Raw genomic sequence first — 19,520 nt, 5'->3', positions numbered from 1 at the left:
TATAATTGCCTCATTTCCCTTAGGCCAGGCAAATATCCCTACCTAAGCTGTCTGAATCACCTCACCATCCATCTCCCAGCCCCCATCTAGTGCCATCCTCCTTAACCATCCAATCTTCCATCCATAATCTTATATATACTTGCTTTTATTCATCATCTGGGCCTTCCACACCATTATTTGAGTCCTTCCTCCCGGCCCCATGTGATTTCTTCTCCAGGCTAACCCAGGAGTCCTCCTTCTTCCTCTCTTCCTGTTTGTCCTCTCCAAGCCCAGAAACCTTAGCCACGCCTACTCCATTCTGCCCCGCCCAGGTATAGGCCGTCTGATCAGCCAATCAGGTAGGTTTACACAACAGGATTAGATGTGCCCAGATCTTGAGAGCTAGTAACAGGCACCAGACCAAGCTCCAACATACCTGAGAGGTAGGTACTATTAGTCTCCCCACTTTGCACATGAACAAAGAAAGGTACAAACCTGTTAACGTTCCATACAACCTTACCAAGAGATTATCTGGGGAAACTTTTTTTAACCCGAACTGAGCAGTATCATATCAGACAGCAATTGTTGTAAAACAAGCAACATCTCAAGGAGTAAACTGCACTGGTTTCTCATTTGAGTATCAGTAATCTACACTGGCTGATCTCAGGCATGATTTGATTGGCTGGGACACTGCTTTAAAGTTTCACACCCCACTAGCCAACTGTAACTGTATAGACACAAGAGATAAGACAGAAATACAGACTGTCTGTCCTGCCATCCTCCCGTTGACTGATCCAGGAATGTAGCCCGGTCTGTAGCCACAGTGCCACAGAGCACACTCCACCTTCTTCAGGGAGGAACTGCACGGTTGCATGGCAGCAGACATGTTTAGAAGGGAGGAAAAGTGAATCAGAAGTGCATTGATCCATTCACTCGTGAGAGGATGCCTTGTGTGTGAACAGTTGCTCAGAATGACCATCAGTAAAGTTTCGTAAAAATTCTTCTTAGAGCATAGAACATGTCTTTCTATATTTGTGCCTTTTGTTCTTTTCTGGCGATTAATGAACATTTTCAGACTTTCCAGCTTGTATTTTATCAATAGGAATCTATATTAAATACTATTAACACATATTTAAATACTTCACTCATTTTGGCATTCTTAGAATCCCTTTAATAAAAACCTGCTTGAGGTAAATTCACTTCTTAAAATTTGTGTTTATTTGCTTATTTTTACTTTATGTGTCTGAATAAAAACATTGTAAGTGCACCACATGCATGTGTTCCCATGGAGACCACGTGGAAGTGTTAGATCTCCCCTGGGACTGCTGGGAACTTAGCACTGAACCCAAGTCCTCAGCATGAACAGCAAGTGCTCTTAAACACTGAGCCATGTCCTCAGCTCAGGAACTCACCTTTTAACAAACTGTTATGTATTGCTAATTTTTTAATCCTTCAAGTAGCAGTGCCACAGTATTAAATGAGGCAGGTACAACTTCTGTTCATATTTGAAGACATTAAAAATTATGTTCCAGATAAGTTTTTAACTTTAAGTAATCGTTGTGGTTTTTTTTTTATTAAAATTTCTTATCTCATTGGAGTAGAAGAAGAACCAAACATTTAAGCTCTTGAAACAACAACAACAAAAAATCAAGTTTATTTTATTACTAACTGGCATGTTTTCCCTGCAGATTGCTGCTTCAGGACAGTCACAATGTGGAGGCGCTCAGAATGCTGGCTCTATATTATCTGTGTAGGGAAGGGGACATAGAGAAGGTGAGTTGTATTGTGTGGTTTGTTGCCTACATCAAGATAAATTTCATCACACACCATTATACATGCATATGTGAGTATCATTAGAAGCTTGAAGTTCTATCTTAGAATGTTTAATATAGTTATTTATTGGTTGCCAAAAATACAGAAATACAAAGACTTTAGCTTCTTGTACTAACTAGTAAAGCAAAAGCATGGAGGAAAATTTCTCTCAAATGTTTTTAGTTTGTTTATAGAGTATGTTCATTTTTAAATAAGATCTAGATAGGAATGTTCATATGCAAAGTATAATTGATAGTATATCTGCAACTTAGTTGGGTCTGCTTGAGTTAGAAGAGCTTAGGATGAAATCCTTATATGAAGGTACACCTGTTTCAGTAGTACTACGCACACTCATTAGACACTGGCAAAGAAGTGCAAAATCCATTCTGCTGCCACCCATGCTATAAGAGGTCTATGTGTTTAACTGGGGTAATGTGGCAGTACCTAAAAAGTCATTTAGGTCAGTGGTTCTCAACCTTTCTAATGCTAGAACCTTTGAATACAGTTCCTCATGTTGTAGTGACCCCAATCATAAAATTATTTTCATTGCTACTCCATAACTGTAATTTTGCTAGTGTTATGAATCATAATATAAATATCTTGATGGTTTTTTGATGGTCTTGGATGACCACTGTGGAAGGGTCATTTGACCCCCAAATGTCACAACCCACAGGCTGAAAACACACTGCTTTAGAAGACCCTTAGAAGAACCTCAGTAGATCAAATAGTCTGTGAACTTTCCATTTATTACTGGGAGCTGAGGCTATAGCTGAGAGGGAGGGATGTCTGCCTAGCATGTGCAAGGCTCAGTCTCAGCCCCAAAAGTAACAAACAAACCAGAAACAACCACAAAAATTACTAACCATGTTCATGATTTTTCTATTGCGGAAACCATTTCAAACATAAGTTCGGCCATCTATGCAGTTCGAAGGCTCATGTAAAGTTTTTGTAAATGTATTATCATTCAAACAGCCTTTGTGGCATGACTTGATTATGACTATCTTTACCTCTCCAGAGGCTTCTGTTCAATGATGGGTATTAACAAGAAATTACGTATAATTACTGGAGATTTTTAAAAAACAACAGAAGCTTTAAATAGATTTTAAGTTATCTTACAATATATAAGATTCCATTAGGGGACCTGAAAATACTCAGTATTCAGAGTGTTTTTTGCACAAAGTTGAGGATGTGAGTTTGGATCTCCAGTATGCATAAATCATCAGGCATGGTGACCCATGCTTATGTTCTAGCACTGAGGAGATATACACAGGAGAGTGCCTGAGCTCACTTAGCAGCTGGTCTTGCAGAGGTGATAAGCTCCAGATTCAGAGACTCAGTCTCAAAGGTAAGGGAACAGTAGATACCCAACTCTGGCTTGCCCACACTCACATGCACACAAGCATTTGCTCATGCCTACACCACACGAAAGCACACATGCATACATCCTGGAAAGGAGAAATTTGTCAAAATCAAGGTCTCTTAAAATACTAGAAATAAGAGGCTGGAGAGATGGCTCAGATAAGTACATGTTGGTCTTGCAGAAGACAGGGTTCAGTTTCCAGCATCCTCATGGTAGCTTACAACCATCTGTAACTCCAGTTCCAGGGGATCTAACACCCTCTTCTAGCTTCCACAGGCAGCAGACAAAAACATAGTGTGCATACATGTAAGCACTCACACGTACACATGAAATAAGTAAATCTTATCAGTGTGTGTATATGATATACATATATCAATAATAGCACATTAGAATATATTTTTATGCATTAGTTTGTTTTTTTCTTAATATATTTTAATATTAATTCTGTTTTTGTTGTTTTAGGCTGCTTCCCAGCTGGAAAATTTAGGAAATGCATTGGATGTGATGGAACCACAGAATGCTCAGCTTTTTTATAAGATTACAATAGCTTTCAGCAGAACCGTAAGACTGCCTACTAGCCAGACTCTATCATGACGATTCACAGTTAGTCAGTGGGTGGAGCTCTGAGGAACATATGACCTGGTGGGAAACTGATATGATCTAAGTATGTCATCTGTTTCCAAGGAAGGAGACCCAGGAGATTCTAGCTGCTACTTTCCATCCTTCAGGGACCGTGAGGAAGAGGGGCTCTTGGAACTAGAGGGTGCCTTCCAGGCAGAGGGAGCCAGAGTGCAGTGTTTGGAGTTAGGATGGTCTGTGCTTCTGTTCTATTAGAAACCCTTCAGGAACATCCATTCAAATGGATAACAGAGGGTTTCAATGGAGAAAAGGGCCAGTGTCTTGTGTTTTTTGTTGGTATAATAAAGGCATGCTTTTATTATGAGCATTCAGTAAAGGCAAGATGACAGGATGGAAGAAAAAATAAAACAGAATGACAAAGCCAGTAAAAGGAACTAGAGCTTTGAAAGTTCAATGAACTATCAAAAATAATATGGGAGAAAATAAGCATAAGTAAAGGAGTTTTCAAGTTAACTTGAAATGAAAAAAATAAGAATATTACTTGCTAAACTATATAAATTATCTTATTTTAAAACATGTAGGATGTATGAAATTCAGAGAAAGAAAAATTCTGAAATTATAAATTAAAGTGGGTTTTTTTTTTGTTTTTATATGTGTTACTACCAGACACAAGTTCATTCTTCTTAGAATGATTATAGAATTGAGTTTATTAAAATACTCAGAGGAATGTTTTACTCTTAAAAGTCAGTATGTTCAACTGTTATTTTACAACATTGGCATAAATAAATTTTTGTTGATGTTTTTTCCAAAAAGATGTAAGCCTTGTCTTTTTAAAATATTTTCCCTGTTGGTACAGGCAGTCTTTAAGGGGAAAGGGGATCTTTAGTTAATTGCACACATATATATAGAAACCTTAAAATAAATATTTTTTTATCTAATTTGTAAAAGAATCATAAAAGTCATGTTTTGTACAATGAAATCATGAGTGGCAAGATGGTGCTATCATGAAACAGTATTAAAATATACAACTTGTAGCAGATCGTATACTGGTTCTTGATGCAGTGTCTAGATGACAGAAGGCCCTTTCCTTCTTAAATAGTTTTTAATTCCCTTATCTTCCATCCTGTGCATTTCAAGCTCTATCTCAGTGTAGAGAAAAGTAGGTCATTTATTCTGAGTGCAGCTGGACTTTTTGTCTAAATTGCTTTGTTTTGTTCTTGTTTTCTTCTTTTCAGTGTGGACGCAATCAACTCATCCTACAAAAAGTTCAAAGTTTCCTAGAAAAAGCATTCAGTTTAACCCCCCAGCAAGCAGAAATTGCTACAGAGCTTGGTTTCCAAATGATTCTCCAAGGCAAAGTTAAGGAGGCGTGGAAGTGGTACAGGACCGCCATGACGCTGAATGAGAGCAACATCTCTGCAATCACCGGTAAGCAGACGCCAACACACTGACAGTTCCTCTAGGGACCCCCTCTAAGGGCCTGCCCACAGAAACAGAGACTATATATCCAGTTTTTATAAACTGAACTATCTCTAGTATGCACAAAAGGAAAGGTTGTATATCTTTAAAAATAACAATTTACTTCACAAATACCATCTTGAAGGAATGGATTCTAGTCGGTTGCTTCTATCAAGTTATGAAGTGTGCAGGAAAGGATTTAGTTTCTGGCTACCAGTCTTCTTCCCCATTCCTACACCTGCTGGGTTCTTATTTTAGTTTTTCCGGTCTAAAACAGGATTGTTGGGATAGAAGAAAATGTTAAGTTGTTTAGTTGGTTGGAGTAAACCTTGATGGTTTCTGTTTGATTCCAGGACTAATCCGATGTCAACTAATAGATGGGCAGTTGCAGGATGCAGACCAGCAGCTAGAGTTCTTCAGTGAATTCCAGCAGTCAATGGGGAAGTCTGCGGTACGTACAGCATTTTAGACCAGAGCTGTTACTTATAAAACATGAAACTTTAAGTGACTGTTCATTCACCCTTAGCTCTAAGTGGTGAATGAGCATTAACTTTAATGTCTAATTACCTCTGTGCACCTCGACTTTAAATGTTTCCTTCAATGATCCTAAAATTACATTCAGCTAATACATAGTTTTGAATAATTTTATATGAAATGTTTGAATGGTTTATTATAAATAATACTTTATATACACACTTGAAATCTAAACAGAAATGAGTATCTTATAGACAAAAGGAATAACCTATTTCTTATTTTTCAGGAATTAATGTATTTGCATGCAGTCCTTGCTACAAAAAAAAATATCCAACAAGAAGAAGTTATAAATTTGTTAAATGATGTTGTGAACACTCACTTTTCACACTTAGACGATTTACCTCTCGGGGTACAGTATTTTGAGAAGCTAAATCCTGACTTTTTACTAGAAGTTGTTATGGAGTATCTAAATTTCTGTCCTATTCAGGTAGGTAATTCTGCTTTTTAACCCCAGGGTAGCATCAGTGTGCCCCAAAGACAGTGCTAACAAGGACTCTTTACTGTGTTCAACTTCTCTGCAGCAGTAGTTAGCATTGGTGATTCTGTTATCAGTTTAGCAGAATCGTGTAAATCAGCCTTTATAGAAAGGATGACTTCCAAGTAATGAAAATATTGATTTGTAAAAATTTGTTTACAATTTTTTTAAACTCAGTTTAGAAGTATTTGAGGTGCTTAATTCTCATGCTTGCTACATATTTGAGCCTGATGGATGATAACATCACCACGTGCCATCTCACCTTGGGCAAAACTGGAGTTCCTTTGTAAAACTAATGAAAAATTTCTCGTGTGAAATCAAACTGCTTTGTGTTAAATATGGACCACTGACTCTTCTTCCTGCTCCTGGGAATGGCACAGAGAGCATCTAGTTATTTAGTTCAAAGAAAAATCACGTCTCCTTCATAAGGTAGATGTTCACTTTTAGATTAGATTCTTCGGGTGTGAGAAGTCCCCTGTGCTTGTTCTGGATGCACACTTACATGTGGTAAGATAATATGTATATATAATAATATATAATATATGTGCCCTGAGTTAAGGGTTAACAAATACCGTGATCCACCACTCATACCTTTGAGTCCAAGAGTAGGACTCCACATTTATTTCTTGCCAGTTTATCTTCTCATGTTCACTGTGTAGTTTTCAGTTAGCGTGTTCCTTTTAGCTCTTGTCCTCTGTTTTATATAGAACCTTATTTTCAGCTGCCATCTGCTTTCTCTAGCTTGGAGATAACGACAGTCTTTTGCAAGCATTAGTATTTTTGAGTGGCAGCACTAGAAACCCGTGTGGCACAACCCGGGCGTCCTTTCCAAAGTGACATGCACACATACGCTAGGCAGCGTCTCTTTGGTACTGGCAGTAAGCACATTTCAACACAGGTTTTTCGCATGGGGCTCTCCAATATTCACTGCTAAAACCAAAGTTTTTAGCATCCCCCTGATTTACAGCCTTAGGTGCCATGTTAACGGTGTAAATAAGAAAAATGGTCTTCCTTTGTGGAGATGCCATTCCTGGCTCCATTTCCCCACCAGTAAGAGTGTGACCACCTGCCCGCCATCACAGTCATTGGGACGGGGAGCAAGGCAGGACCGGCCAGGGATTGAGACCTGCTCAAGCAGCAAGTGAGCATGGATGAAAACAGACTCTCAGGAGACAGGCTTCAGTGAGACATCTCATATAATAAACCTTTGGGAAGTGGGTAGGGGTTTTTAGGGAGACTGTACATCATTAGGAGGGCCATGGAACCTCATCACATAGGGAAGCATTTCAGACATTGCTGGACATAGCCTTGTAAAAGGAGAGGAAGTCCACCCTGGCTGCCAGGCCAAATAACTTCCAAGGGGCAAGGCTGTAGGTGCAGGGCTGTGTGGGCTGGGATATGCAGGCCCGGGGGTGGGGGGAGGAGTGATCCTCCTGAGAATCTCAGGACAGGATTTCTGGGGTTTGGACATGTCTTCACCCCACTCTTGCTGCAGACTGGCTCTCCAGGTTTTATGGCACTCTGGCCGCACAGGGAGCTCTGGGTCATACCATTTCCCAAACTGTGCTCTCCTAGAATCATATTTAATGATTAATTCAGGCTAATAGAGCTCAGTCTCCCAAGTCAGCATCCATGCAAGTTGCTTGGTAGTTTGAATGCATATTTCAATATTCATTCAGCATGTAGCCTTTCTGCAGCTGGGAGAATGTGCTTGGGGAAAAACAAGTTATAACTGTTGCTCCAAGATCTTTATTCTAAAAGCATGAGGCAGATACCATAAAAAGCCTGGGCAGTCTAGTAGTGTGTGGTATAAGGAAATAATAGAACCGGGTAGAGGTGATGAAATATTTATGGGAAAGGGTCAAAGCAGGCCTTACTATAAAAAGGAACTGAAGGTGACTTCAAAGTATTTCTTTGTTAACTGTGCTAAGAATGAACCAAACCATAGGGAGTTCACAAAATAACATATTACTTGGTAGCTAGGTCTGTAATCCAACTACACATCCTGTTTTCCCCATAATAGAATTTTTATCTGCATATTATAACTTGGTCAGCTTCATAATGCTGTTTCCATTTGACAAAAGTAGCACTGGCCTCAGCAAGATTCCTTGTTCCTTGGCATCTTTCACATACAGTCTTCTTTTAATTTTTAACCTAACAAGTATTATCTCAAAGAGTGTCTCTAGACTTTAGTTTTTAATCTTTGACTGTACGGGGAAATCCTAGTAGAACGGTGGCTATTTTTATATGGGTGATATGGGCTACACCTTAATTCTAGCTCTTAAGTAGCAGCAGCATGAGGACTGAGGTTGAGGCCAGCCTGGGCTGCACAGTGAGGTGTACTCTCAAAACATAGCAAACCACATAAAATAGAATAAAAAAGTGAGAGTTGTTCTCGGTATTTCTGAACAAGTGGCAAGGTCACTATTGGATACTTACCGTCATTTTACTTTAACTATTGTTCTGGTGAGGAATATTTGTGTTAACGACGTGTATTGTTGCTGTAACAAAATCAACTGAAGGGAAGGGAGGAAGGAGGCAGGTTTTCTTTTGGCCCACAATTTGTGGGTGCAGTTCAACCTGATAGAGAAGATATGGCAACAGGAATGTGAAGTTCCGTTTACATCACATCCAGTCAGGAGGCGGAGAGAGGTGAGTGCTAGCACTCAGCTCCTTTTCCCTTGGTGTTCAGTCCAGATGTCCAGTTCATAGAATGGACCCACCCACATTTCCCACCTCAGTGAACCCACTCTAGAGACTCCTGCACAGAAATGCCAGAGGCCTCTCCCGGGTGGATCCCGGCAAGTGAACAGTCAATATTAACCATCGAAACTGTTAAAGAACTTACCAGACGGGCATGCTGGCATGTCTGTAATCCCAGCACTCTGGAGGCAGAGGCAGGTGGATCTCTCTGAGTTTGAGGTCAGCCTGGTCTACAAAGTGAGTCCAAGACAGCCAAGGCTAGACAGAGAAACCCTGTCTCAAAATAAACAAAAATCACAAAAGAAATTACCTAGCTTCAATCCAGAGAAGTATAAAATTCTGACCTTGAAGATGAAAAAAGACCCTAAACTCCATACGTTGGAGTCTAGCTCCAGTGGGTTCAGAGACCCCAAGGACAGAGATGTGACATTGGCTCAGTGAAGGAGATAACCACCAGCTTGCTGTTGCAGAGATGGTCCCAAATAGCTCAGCCTCTGTATTTATTTCACTTCAAAGTCACAAGGCGTGCACAATCAGTTTTATTTCCTCAAACAACTAGAGTTTTATTTCCAAGAAACTTAGACAATGATTCTCTGAATGGTTTTTCATAAATATCTTTCTCATACACTTTATTTTTCCTAGACAGATATTTAACCTATGGCCTCATAGTTTAAGCACATCTCCATGATCATGGTGTTCAGCACACTGTTTCTTAAACACCTAGTACAAGTTATATCTAAATCTACTCTAAAAATATCTGTGTTTGTGTCCTGTACAACCACAGCCAAGATAGATAAGGACATTTATTCTGTTGGCATATGAGCTGTTTGACTTTCCTGTTTTCTAACTGCTTGAGGTCCTGGCACCTGTACAGATGAGTTTCTTCTGGACTACTGAACTCGTGTTTATATGTACTCATTAACTTCTTTAATCCATTCTTTGCGAGAGCTGTTTTGAGTCAGAGTAGACTGTGCTTTTTCTGAGAATAATTATATACCTCAAGAAACTGTATGATTTCTATTTCGTCTTTCTCAAAGTGTTTCAGGGGTCTGAATTACTGCAGGAATCATCATCTCAATCCTGTCATGTGCTTTTAATACATCCACTGTAGAATTGTTAGGAGATTTCTGTTGTGTTATCGCTGTAGCCAGTGCAGACAAAGTGAAAGGAAAAGCTGTCAAGAGCATACATAATGTTGAGCTTGAGAAAAGGGGTGACCATGGCCAGTTCAGGAAAAACATAAGAGTCTGCAGATTCTGTCACACCAGTGCTTGCCAGGCATGCAGCGGCTTCTCCTCAGGTGCTTCCCACAAGGACAGCCATCTGAAAAGCACACAGACACCATTCCCTGGATCAGAGCCATGGTTTCCACCATCCTCAAAAGAAGCAGCACTACTAAGAACTACTAAGCACATGTTCTGTGGAGATCTGAGGAAGTTGGGATGGTTTAGGCAATAGTTTTATCTTGAGTATCTTTATGAGATTATGTTCTGTGCCTCAGCATAGGGCAGGAGATGCAGGACTTGATTGTTAGCTACATGGTGCCTATGCAGAGTGATCTTCTGTAGGAGCATACAGTCATCAACCTGAGGGAAAAAAGAGACTGTACATCAGGTGAAGGGAATGGAGATGGTCCTTCAGGCCAAAGGAAATGCATCTATGAAGCAATGCAGGGAATAGAAGCAAATAGTATCTCTCACTTGTCTTTTCTTTCAACAGATGTTTACTTGATAAATTTCGAACTGATAACTGTTTTCATGTGTTATTAAAATAATGATTAAATAACAATTCCCTATTTATCTAATGGCACAAAACCCAACAATAGTTTCTAAGTTTATTCATAGACGGCTAGGGAGATAATTTAGAATTTGTCCAATTATATAGCAAAGGTAATGTGGAAAAAAGCAAAAGAATTTTTATAGAAAGTACTAGCTCCTTCTAGTCACACTAAAATTAATGTGTGTTTAATCCTGGCTACAGGTGGTTATACGCTTAGAAAATGATCTGGTTCGCTTTGTTTAGCCTGCAGGCCCCGGGCAGCCTCTTTCTCCGATTCTCAGGCGGTGTTCTTCTGTTCTGGAGACGATTATAAGAAGTGTACCAGGTCTTCCACAAGCTGTCTACTTAATGGCCAAAGTGAAATATTTGTCAGGTAATACATACCTTAGCACTTAACATAATGTAGGAGCTTTGATTGTGGTGTTGGTAATGACAGGGGTAAATAGGTTCTGGACTCCACTCTAGGGAGAACAGTCACAGAGAATGCATATTTTGTCTGTGAATATATGTGTTTAATCTGACGCTGAAACAGAAATGCAAAACCTATTATTTTAGGTTCATTTCATGCCCATGGTCATGCAAGTGACCCTAATTACTTTGCTGTTAGTCTTTCTTTTTCTATTAGGTTTTCACTTGAAAAACCTATAAAATAAGAGAAACTATCCCAAATTTAAGAAGGTATTTGAGAAGAAATAGAAACATCAAAGTGTAGGATGTATGTGCTTTAGGGAACCAAGTATATATTGGAAGCTCCTTGAGCAGAGGCTTGGTATGAAGCCGCAGTGTCGCAGATCTCTTGCAGCAGTGACTGTTCAGAGCTATACCGTGTACTAGGACCCATTAGAGAGAGGAACAGTTGTCAGCATCCATGCTACACACGAAGGCTTTCCTTTACCACTCACCTCTTGTATGTTGTTAAATTTTGTTTTTACAATCTACTGGGAGTTGGGGGTTATAAAACTGTATAACAACTGCATTTTGAGTCTGGCTTAGCATTTTAATTCTGTTTTACCTGCATAGTTCTCAGCATCAGGCATTATAATTATAAAAACCCCAAAGATATTGATTTTGCTGATGGGTGGAAATATGTTTAGTAAGTTACTGTACTATCTCTGCCAATAATTTGCCCATTAATTCTATACCTCTGAGGAGGAAAATGGGTATTGTGGGAGGTCAGTGAGTAGGCTGAGCTCTTATAAACTAGGAAACTGAATTCGACCCTGGTTTTTTTTATTGACAGCAGGTAAAAATGAGGTGCATTTAAACAGAAAATATCTTAGGACCCTCTTCTTCCCCGTTGTAGAAAGACTGGGTGGGAAGTGGGCCTTGTTGCATCTACCCAAGCCAGTATTTGGGAATGCCGTATACAATTGCACGTGGATTGCATCCCAAGAAGTGGTGGTACGTGGTCGGTGCAGGTGATGCCAGAAGTCTCTTTCCAGCCCCAGAGAGAGGCTTACCCTCTGGACCCTCAGCGTTCCTATCACACTAACCTTAACCAATGTTGTAAGGTGAAGTAGATCTTTAAGATTTCCAGATTTTTTTTAAGATTTTTAAGGAGAGCCGGGTGTGGTGGCACATGCCTTTAATCCCAGAACTCAGGGAGTAGAGGCAGGTGGATTGCTGTGAGTGTGAACATATTTCGGGACAGCCAAGGCTACACAGAGGAAACCTGTCTCAAAAATAAATAAATAAATAAATAAATAAATAAATAGCAGCAAAAAAAAAAAAAAAACCAACAACAACAAACAAGATTTCTAGATACTTAGCAGATGGCAGGTGGTTTTTTTTTTTATTTTGGGTTTTTTTTTTGTTTTTGATATTTCAGTTGGTGTTTAAGGTATTTAAATCTATATCTTATGTTCTTATATCTTAGAATTTCAGGAGTGCATCCTTGACCTTTTTTTTTTTTTAATTTTACACACAGTCATGTAGCCCAGATTTAGAACATGTCCTCTTTGTTAGTGTGAATGGCACTGCAGCATTCTAGATTTATAAATGTGTCTTTGTCCTAGTCACTTGTTTCTGTGATAAAACATCAAGAGCAATGGTGATTTATAGAAACGGGGGTTTATGTGGGCTCTTGGTTCCAGAGGGGTAAGACTGTCTCCTGGCAGAGAAGCATGGCAGCAAGTGCAGGCATGGTGGCTGAAAAAGAAGCACAGATCCACATTTTCAAATGAACTAGAAGTGGACTGAGGTTCAAGACTCTAAGGACCCACCCCCAGTGACGTATTTCCTGCAGGAAGGCCATCACTTCTAAACCTCTCCAAACAGCGCTGCCAACTAGCTACCAAGACTTCAGATGCTCAAGCCTGGGGGAGACAATTCTCATGGAAACAAACACAGTCTCCAAAGCCATTTTAATGCTATTATAAACAACACTTCTTTAGAAGGAACGTAAATATAGATTCTTAGTCCTGCCAATATACTGGGGACTAGCTGTCACCCTTTACATTTCCCTGGTTTGCTGTGACCAAGGCTTGTCCTGACAAATAGGCCTATTGTGACTACAGGGAAGCTAGCTAGTGCAGGTAGGAACGGAGGCATGGCTTCATGAACAGAGGAGTTAGAGCTCGGAAATGTAACTGCTTGTCCTCTGGGTCCTTTGTGGGGCTTCTACCTCCGAGCGCTGAAGCCTCACGGGCGTTGTTTCCCTCCTCAGGTGACACTGAAGCGGCGTACAACAACCTGCAGCGCTGCCTGGAGCACAGCCCCTCCTATGCCGAGGCGCACCTCCTGATGGCACAGGTGTACTTGTCTCAGGACAAAGTCAAACTGTGTTCCCAGTCGCTTGAGCTTTGTCTGAGCTATAATTTCAATGTAAGTATTCCAGATCAACAGGGCTAAGACATAACATGCTCCTTGAACTTTTAATGAAAGTGTACATGGTCAATTATTTTACATGTGAATCTTGCCAATAAATACTTTACTAGAATGTTGAAGTAACAAGAAATAGGAGAAAAACTTGAGGTGTCTTTCATATACATGAAAATCATGTGAGTTTCCTCAACACAACCACAATATCAAACTACCCAGGCAGTAGGTGCGTGTAATATTAGCTACTTAGAAGGCCATCTGGAAACTCCAGGCCAGCTTGGACAATATAGAAAGCCCATCACAGTACACACACACACACACACACACACACACACACACAAAACATACACGTATATACACAACACAAAACACATACACAAGAAACACACACGCACACACACCAGTTCAACAAAATAAATTAGTATGAATTTGGTAATGAAAGTTCAAGGATCAATTTCTAGACTTTGTACTTATCTATAAGCCTCAGTTTCCTTTTCTATATAACTTATAGATTAGCAGTTATAATGAGAATTAAATGCAACAATTATGTATATATTCAATAATTTTAAGTCATCAAGGAATGTGCCAAATGTCTTTATGAATAAGGTTAGTGTTATTGCCCACTTTCTTCCTTTTCTTCTTTTTTGAGGCTGTATCTTTCTTTGTAGGTCAGGCTGGCCTATAATTCACTTTGCAGACCAGTCTATCAGCCAACTTAAGCAATCCTTCTGCCTCATCCTCTTTTTACATTCATTGCCAAAGAATACACAGTAATTTTGAAAATGAATATTAGGTACTTTGAAGCTATAAAGACACTTGTTACTATCTAGGAAATCTCAGTTATTTTTCCGTGAACAAGAGATGCTTCTGATACTTCTTAAGGTTCGTGGAAGGAAGCCTCAAACTGTTGGTTCACTTGAGTTCTCCTAGGAAAACCATTAAATGAGATAGAGAAATCAGGTGTCAAGTAAGTACCCCTGCTCTTTCTGAGGACAGTAGATCTCTGGATTAGAGAGGTGGCATGCCATTCTTTGCCCAGGGAGAGAAGTAAGGCACAGGAATGTTCACCCCAGGTCCCCAGGTGCAGAGCCCCCAACACATGGAGAACTGAGGTCCTTCCTTCTCTGGTGGTTTCCACCCCACCCCACTGAGGGACATCTCCTTTGGCTTCTCTTTATTTACCATTCTATTATTCTCCTTCATGTTCTCTAGGTACTGTTCCCAGCTGAGATATGAATAGAGATTCTTTACTCTGGGTTTTGGGGTAACATGAAAAGAAGAAGCCAATGTTTAATGAAAACACCTTAAAACTTTTATTATTAAAAGTAAAAAGAATAGAAATGCAAAACCTTTTTTTTTTTCTAGAAATCTAAGAGGCATATAGAGGAGCCTCAAATAAAGACATCCCTTTACTGAAAATTCAAATTTCAGGATGTATTTTCCTGCATATAAAAAAAAATCAGTTGTTTGACCTCTTTGACATTCAGGACATTCAGTTTCCCTGAATGTTAGAGTTAATATGCTTCATTGAAATATATAGTATTTGAGTCTGGTTAATTTCAGTATGTGAGTATTTTTTTTTCTTTTCTTTTAATTTGCAAGTTCCTCTAATACAATTTAACTTAACATTATAATTAGGAAGTGAAACAAGTGAAGAGGTCAGAAACAGACTTGGAGGATAGGATCACAGATGAGCTGTACTCATCATAAATTTTGTTTTTCCATTGTGTACACTCCAAAGAACCACTGCTACTTTATTTCTCAGGTGAGAGACTACCCGTTATATCATTTAATCAAAGCACAGTCACAGAAGAAGATGGGAGAAGTAGCAGAAGCAATTAAGACTCTGCACATGGCAATGAACCTGCCAGGAATGAGGAGAAGCAGAGCCGCCTCCAAGTCAAAGCACAGGACTGAGGTGGACGCAAGCCACCGGTTATCCATCTTTCTTGAGTTGGTGGAGGTTCACCGCTTAAATGGAGAACAGGTAACTTTACTCAGATTGGAACTTTATTGTTTATGCGTGTGCCAATTTCCTACTCTTCTGTGTAATATGGAATATATAGATATGAATTTCTAACCGAATAATTTTCTACAAGTATGTATGGAATATACATGTAGAAATTTTGTTAAAAGCTAAAATTAGTCCCTTGACCAACTGTCAAACTTTAGCAACTTAATTTTTTTCTAACTTTTCAGTAAAACCTGTGTATTCTGCAAGTGCCTGGAAATTAGTTGTAATATGCTCCTGAATGTCTTTCTCAGTGTGCCTATGTTAGCCACCATGAAATGCAACCATGTGATTTATGATTCTCTTCCAGAATAGTAGCAGGGACTCTCTCTATATAGCAATGGTTGTTGTCCTGGTAGAAAAAAAAAATCAGCCACTTAACTAGTGTTAGGGATTTAACTGGTTTGGGTCTCTTTAAATTTGCAGACTTTTCATAAAAATATTATCAGTTTATTTGGTAAAAACCAAATGAAAGTACTGACATATGTTTGTTAGTCACTGTGTATTGGTAAATGAGTCTCCTTTCTGGGGTCATTTGTTGCCATTTATTTATTTGCTTATCTATCTATCTATTTATTTATTTATTTATTTATTTTTACAGCATGAGGCAGCAAAGGTTTTGCAAGATGCCATTCATGAGTTTTCTGGAACGTGTGAAGAATTGCGTGTCACTATTGCTAATGCAGACTTGGCTCTGGCACAAGGAGATACGGAGCGTGCATTAAGCATGCTTCGAAATGTCACAACTGAACAGCCTTATTATATAGAGGCCAAAGAAAAAATGGCAGATATTTATCTGAAACATAGAAAAGAGAAAATGTTATATATTACTTGTTACAGGTAAATAGTTACTTGAATCTCACATTTCCCTCCTGAAATGAACACTCACATTCACTTTCTATCTTTGACACGTATTTCACAGACTCTTTACAGATATTTTCCTGGGGTTGGTCATCTTTCTTCTGCCCAGGAACACTCTCATCAAGGTGTTTACCCTAAAACAGAACTGTGGTTGCTTCCATGTGTGGCCTGATAGTTTCTCAAATCTCCTCATCAAATGTTCCTTTTAGAGCCAACTCTTTTGTTTAGGGAAAGAAAAAGCAAGAGTTAGATGTACTCTGATAACAACATGATGCAGCAGCAATCCAGGGAATAGAGAGGCATATTTAATACATGGTATATCTGTTGTAGAATAGGAAAATTATATATTGATGGGCTGCAAACTCCAAGGTGTGGATTCACCTTTTCTTTTGTGAATGAGCAGCAGTTTTAATAGCTTTGTTACACTGAGGCCCTGAAAGGTACTGAGACACATGCAAACACATTTTCATTCTTCAACACTCTGTGACTTTGGGAGCATCCTGCCCTATGTAAGAGTTCAGGCCAGTGGGGCTGCATAGCAAGACTGTCTCCCAAAAGCAAAACAAGGGCTGTGGTGGTACACAGGTTTATTCCCAGCACTTGGGAGACAGGGTCAGGTAGATCTCCAAGTTCAAAGCCAGCCTGGTCTCTAGAGTCAGTTCCAGGACAGGTTGTATAGAAGAAGGACAATACAATGTATTCCTCCTGTTAAGGAGTCCTCTGGGCAATGAGAGTTTGTATGTTTACTGACTCCCTTTACTCTGCTCCATGCATGTCAGAAAATGGAAGAGTCAGTGAAAAGTTTATTTTGATATAGCATAAAGTGTTTGCCCTATCTCTGGTTTTTCACAAGATTACACTGATGTCTCTGCTCTGAGGGTTACTGTACACTTGAGGTAAATAAGCCAACCTTTTATCTTAGTGGTTTGTAAACATTACCTGTATTCAGCATACTAAGTGGAGTTGGTCTAATTCCAGAGAAATTGCTGAAAGAATGCCCAGTCCCCGGTCTTTCTTGCTCCTTGGTGATGCATACATGAACATTCAAGAGGTAAAATTGAGATTTAATGATCTTCCTATCTGCAGTAGAGATGGTGGTAGAAAAATGCTGGGTGTCTCCTCTCAACAGAAAGGTGGAGAGAAAGCTACTGATGGTTAGAATGACTGCCAGCAAGGAGAAGTTGATGCAGTTCAGAGTGTAGTGATGTGGGTGTGGTCACAGTGCTGAGTATCTGGCATGTTTTCAGTCATCGCACTGGGATTGCTTACTTTTATGTTCTTCAAGATATACTTTGTTAGAACAAAGTATTCCAAGTTGGGAGGGACTGAATTATGGGTATGTTGCTCTTTAATGGAGTCACTTAAGCTGTTTGTTAAGTTTGCCACTTGTGTCTGATGATGTTAGCCTGAAGAAGCCATAGTGGCCTATGAGCAAGCATTAAACCAGAACCCAAAAGATGGAACGCTGGCGAGAAAAATTGGGAAAGCGCTTGTCAAGACTCACAATTACTCAAAGGTAAGTGCTTCATAGTGTCAGATCCATCTATTGGATCAAGTTGATCCAGACCTGCTGTAGCCATCTTCCGCATCTCCGCTGGTTTATGCTCCACCTTTGCGTGAGCAAACTGATGTCTGTGTCATGGCAGCCTTTCTCAGTGACCCACTTTCTTCAGTGCTACATTTTATGGAGACTGAGCTTAGAATTACTTTAAGTTTCTTACATTTCAGTCTTCGCAACCAAATAATGGGCATAAAGTCACTAACATCACATCCCTTTTTTATATAATGTAGCATAATCATTTTCCTTTTTTTCTGTACCAGTCTGGTCAAGCTATGGGCTTCAAGGCAGTTGTTTTGATTTTGTTGATTCTAATAGTATAAAGGGTTTTCTTTAGCTCTACACAGAATGCTGGAGTATCCTTATGCTAATCTTGGTCGTAGTTAAGTATATGTGCACCAACTAGGAAAGCAGATGCATTTGGGGAGGTTTGCTGACCTTAAAATAATGTCTGCAAAAATATTGCTGCCAAGTACCGTTTATTACCCCTTTATTGTAAAAATAAAAATAAGAAAAGTTCATTGCTGTGTGATCAATTCTTCACTAAGAGGAATGGCATACTTCACTGATGACACAGATGTATGTCTAAAATTATTTATCTATTATTTCTAGTTATAGATATGCTCAGTGCCTTGGATTATGAGATCTCTATGCTTTTGAAAGACTAACTAAAATGAACTTTATGTAGGCAATCACCTATTATGAAGCTGCTCTGAAAAGTGGACAGCAGAATTGCCTTTGCTATGACCTGGCCGAGCTCCTACTGAGACTGAAGCTGTATGAGAAAGCAGAGAAAGTTCTCCAGCATTCTCTAGCTCATGAGCCTGGTATGGATGTCTTTCTGATTGGGAAAAACATTCACTTGATAAATCTGGTCTATTTATTTTTATAATGCATAATTGTATATTTACTTTTCTCAATTTTTATATGTGGTTGGTTATTTGAATTCATGTGTATTTTTCTTCTTTCAGAACTCAGCTCTACCAAATGGGCGAGTTTTAAAGCTAACAACAGGTTTAATAAATAGTTCATTGTGCTATAAAAGAACTTGATCCCCAAAATGATACAAATAAGTTACATATAAATCACAATTACTGGCATTTAAGCACATCAACACTTTTATAATTCTTACCTTTTAAAAATATTACGTTTTTTAAAAGAACTCAAGCATCTTGAGTGGCTACCAAGATAGCGCCATTGGTAAAGTGCTTCCTTGAAAACCTGGATTTGGATCCCCAGCACTGACATCAAACATGTTTTAAGAAGCCCAGCACACTGTGTGCCTGTAGTCTCCGAGATGGGGAAGCAGAGGCAGCATTCCTGTTTGATGCTGCCTGGACTCTGGCCAAGTTACTCAGCCCCAGTTCAGTGAGACCCTATCTCAAAGGTAGGGTGGGCTTGGCATTGACTATGGCCTCTGCATCATATACACATTCACACACACAAAATCTCAGATATTATGAAACTATATATCAGCAATTTTCTATGTTGTTACCAGTATTTCATACCATTCGATCAGGTAGCAATAACGTTTTATAATTTGATAATATTTTTAATTTAACTGGTATTATTGAGCGCTTATTTTGATTTC

At 39.3% G+C, this 19,520-nt stretch overlaps 1 protein-coding gene across 3 annotated transcripts in view; it reads left to right on the top strand.

Moving 5' to 3' along the window:
- Ttc21b (tetratricopeptide repeat domain 21B) overlaps nt 1-19,520 on the top strand; it is a 73,084-nt gene that overhangs the window by 14,817 nt on the left and 38,747 nt on the right. For all 3 annotated transcript variants that reach the window (XM_060390317.1, XM_060390316.1, XM_060390318.1), the window contains 12 exons: nt 1,668-1,752; nt 3,614-3,712; nt 4,966-5,158; nt 5,542-5,639; nt 5,949-6,149; nt 10,923-11,052; nt 13,345-13,502; nt 15,265-15,486; nt 16,112-16,350; nt 17,350-17,422; nt 17,777-17,887; nt 18,618-18,756. In XM_060390317.1, the coding sequence (XP_060246300.1) occupies nt 1,668-1,752; nt 3,614-3,712; nt 4,966-5,158; nt 5,542-5,639; nt 5,949-6,149; nt 10,923-11,052; nt 13,345-13,502; nt 15,265-15,486; nt 16,112-16,350; nt 17,350-17,422; nt 17,777-17,887; nt 18,618-18,756 (1,748 nt within the window). The remainder of the gene's footprint in view (nt 1-1,667; nt 1,753-3,613; nt 3,713-4,965; nt 5,159-5,541; nt 5,640-5,948; nt 6,150-10,922; nt 11,053-13,344; nt 13,503-15,264; nt 15,487-16,111; nt 16,351-17,349; nt 17,423-17,776; nt 17,888-18,617; nt 18,757-19,520) is intronic.

This window comes from Meriones unguiculatus, chromosome 8, assembly GCF_030254825.1.
Source record: "Meriones unguiculatus strain TT.TT164.6M chromosome 8, Bangor_MerUng_6.1, whole genome shotgun sequence".
Classification (NCBI taxonomy): Eukaryota; Metazoa; Chordata; class Mammalia; order Rodentia; family Muridae; genus Meriones; species Meriones unguiculatus.
The sequence above is the reverse complement of the archived record's forward strand: the minus strand, read 5'-3'. Positions and strand labels throughout refer to the sequence as shown.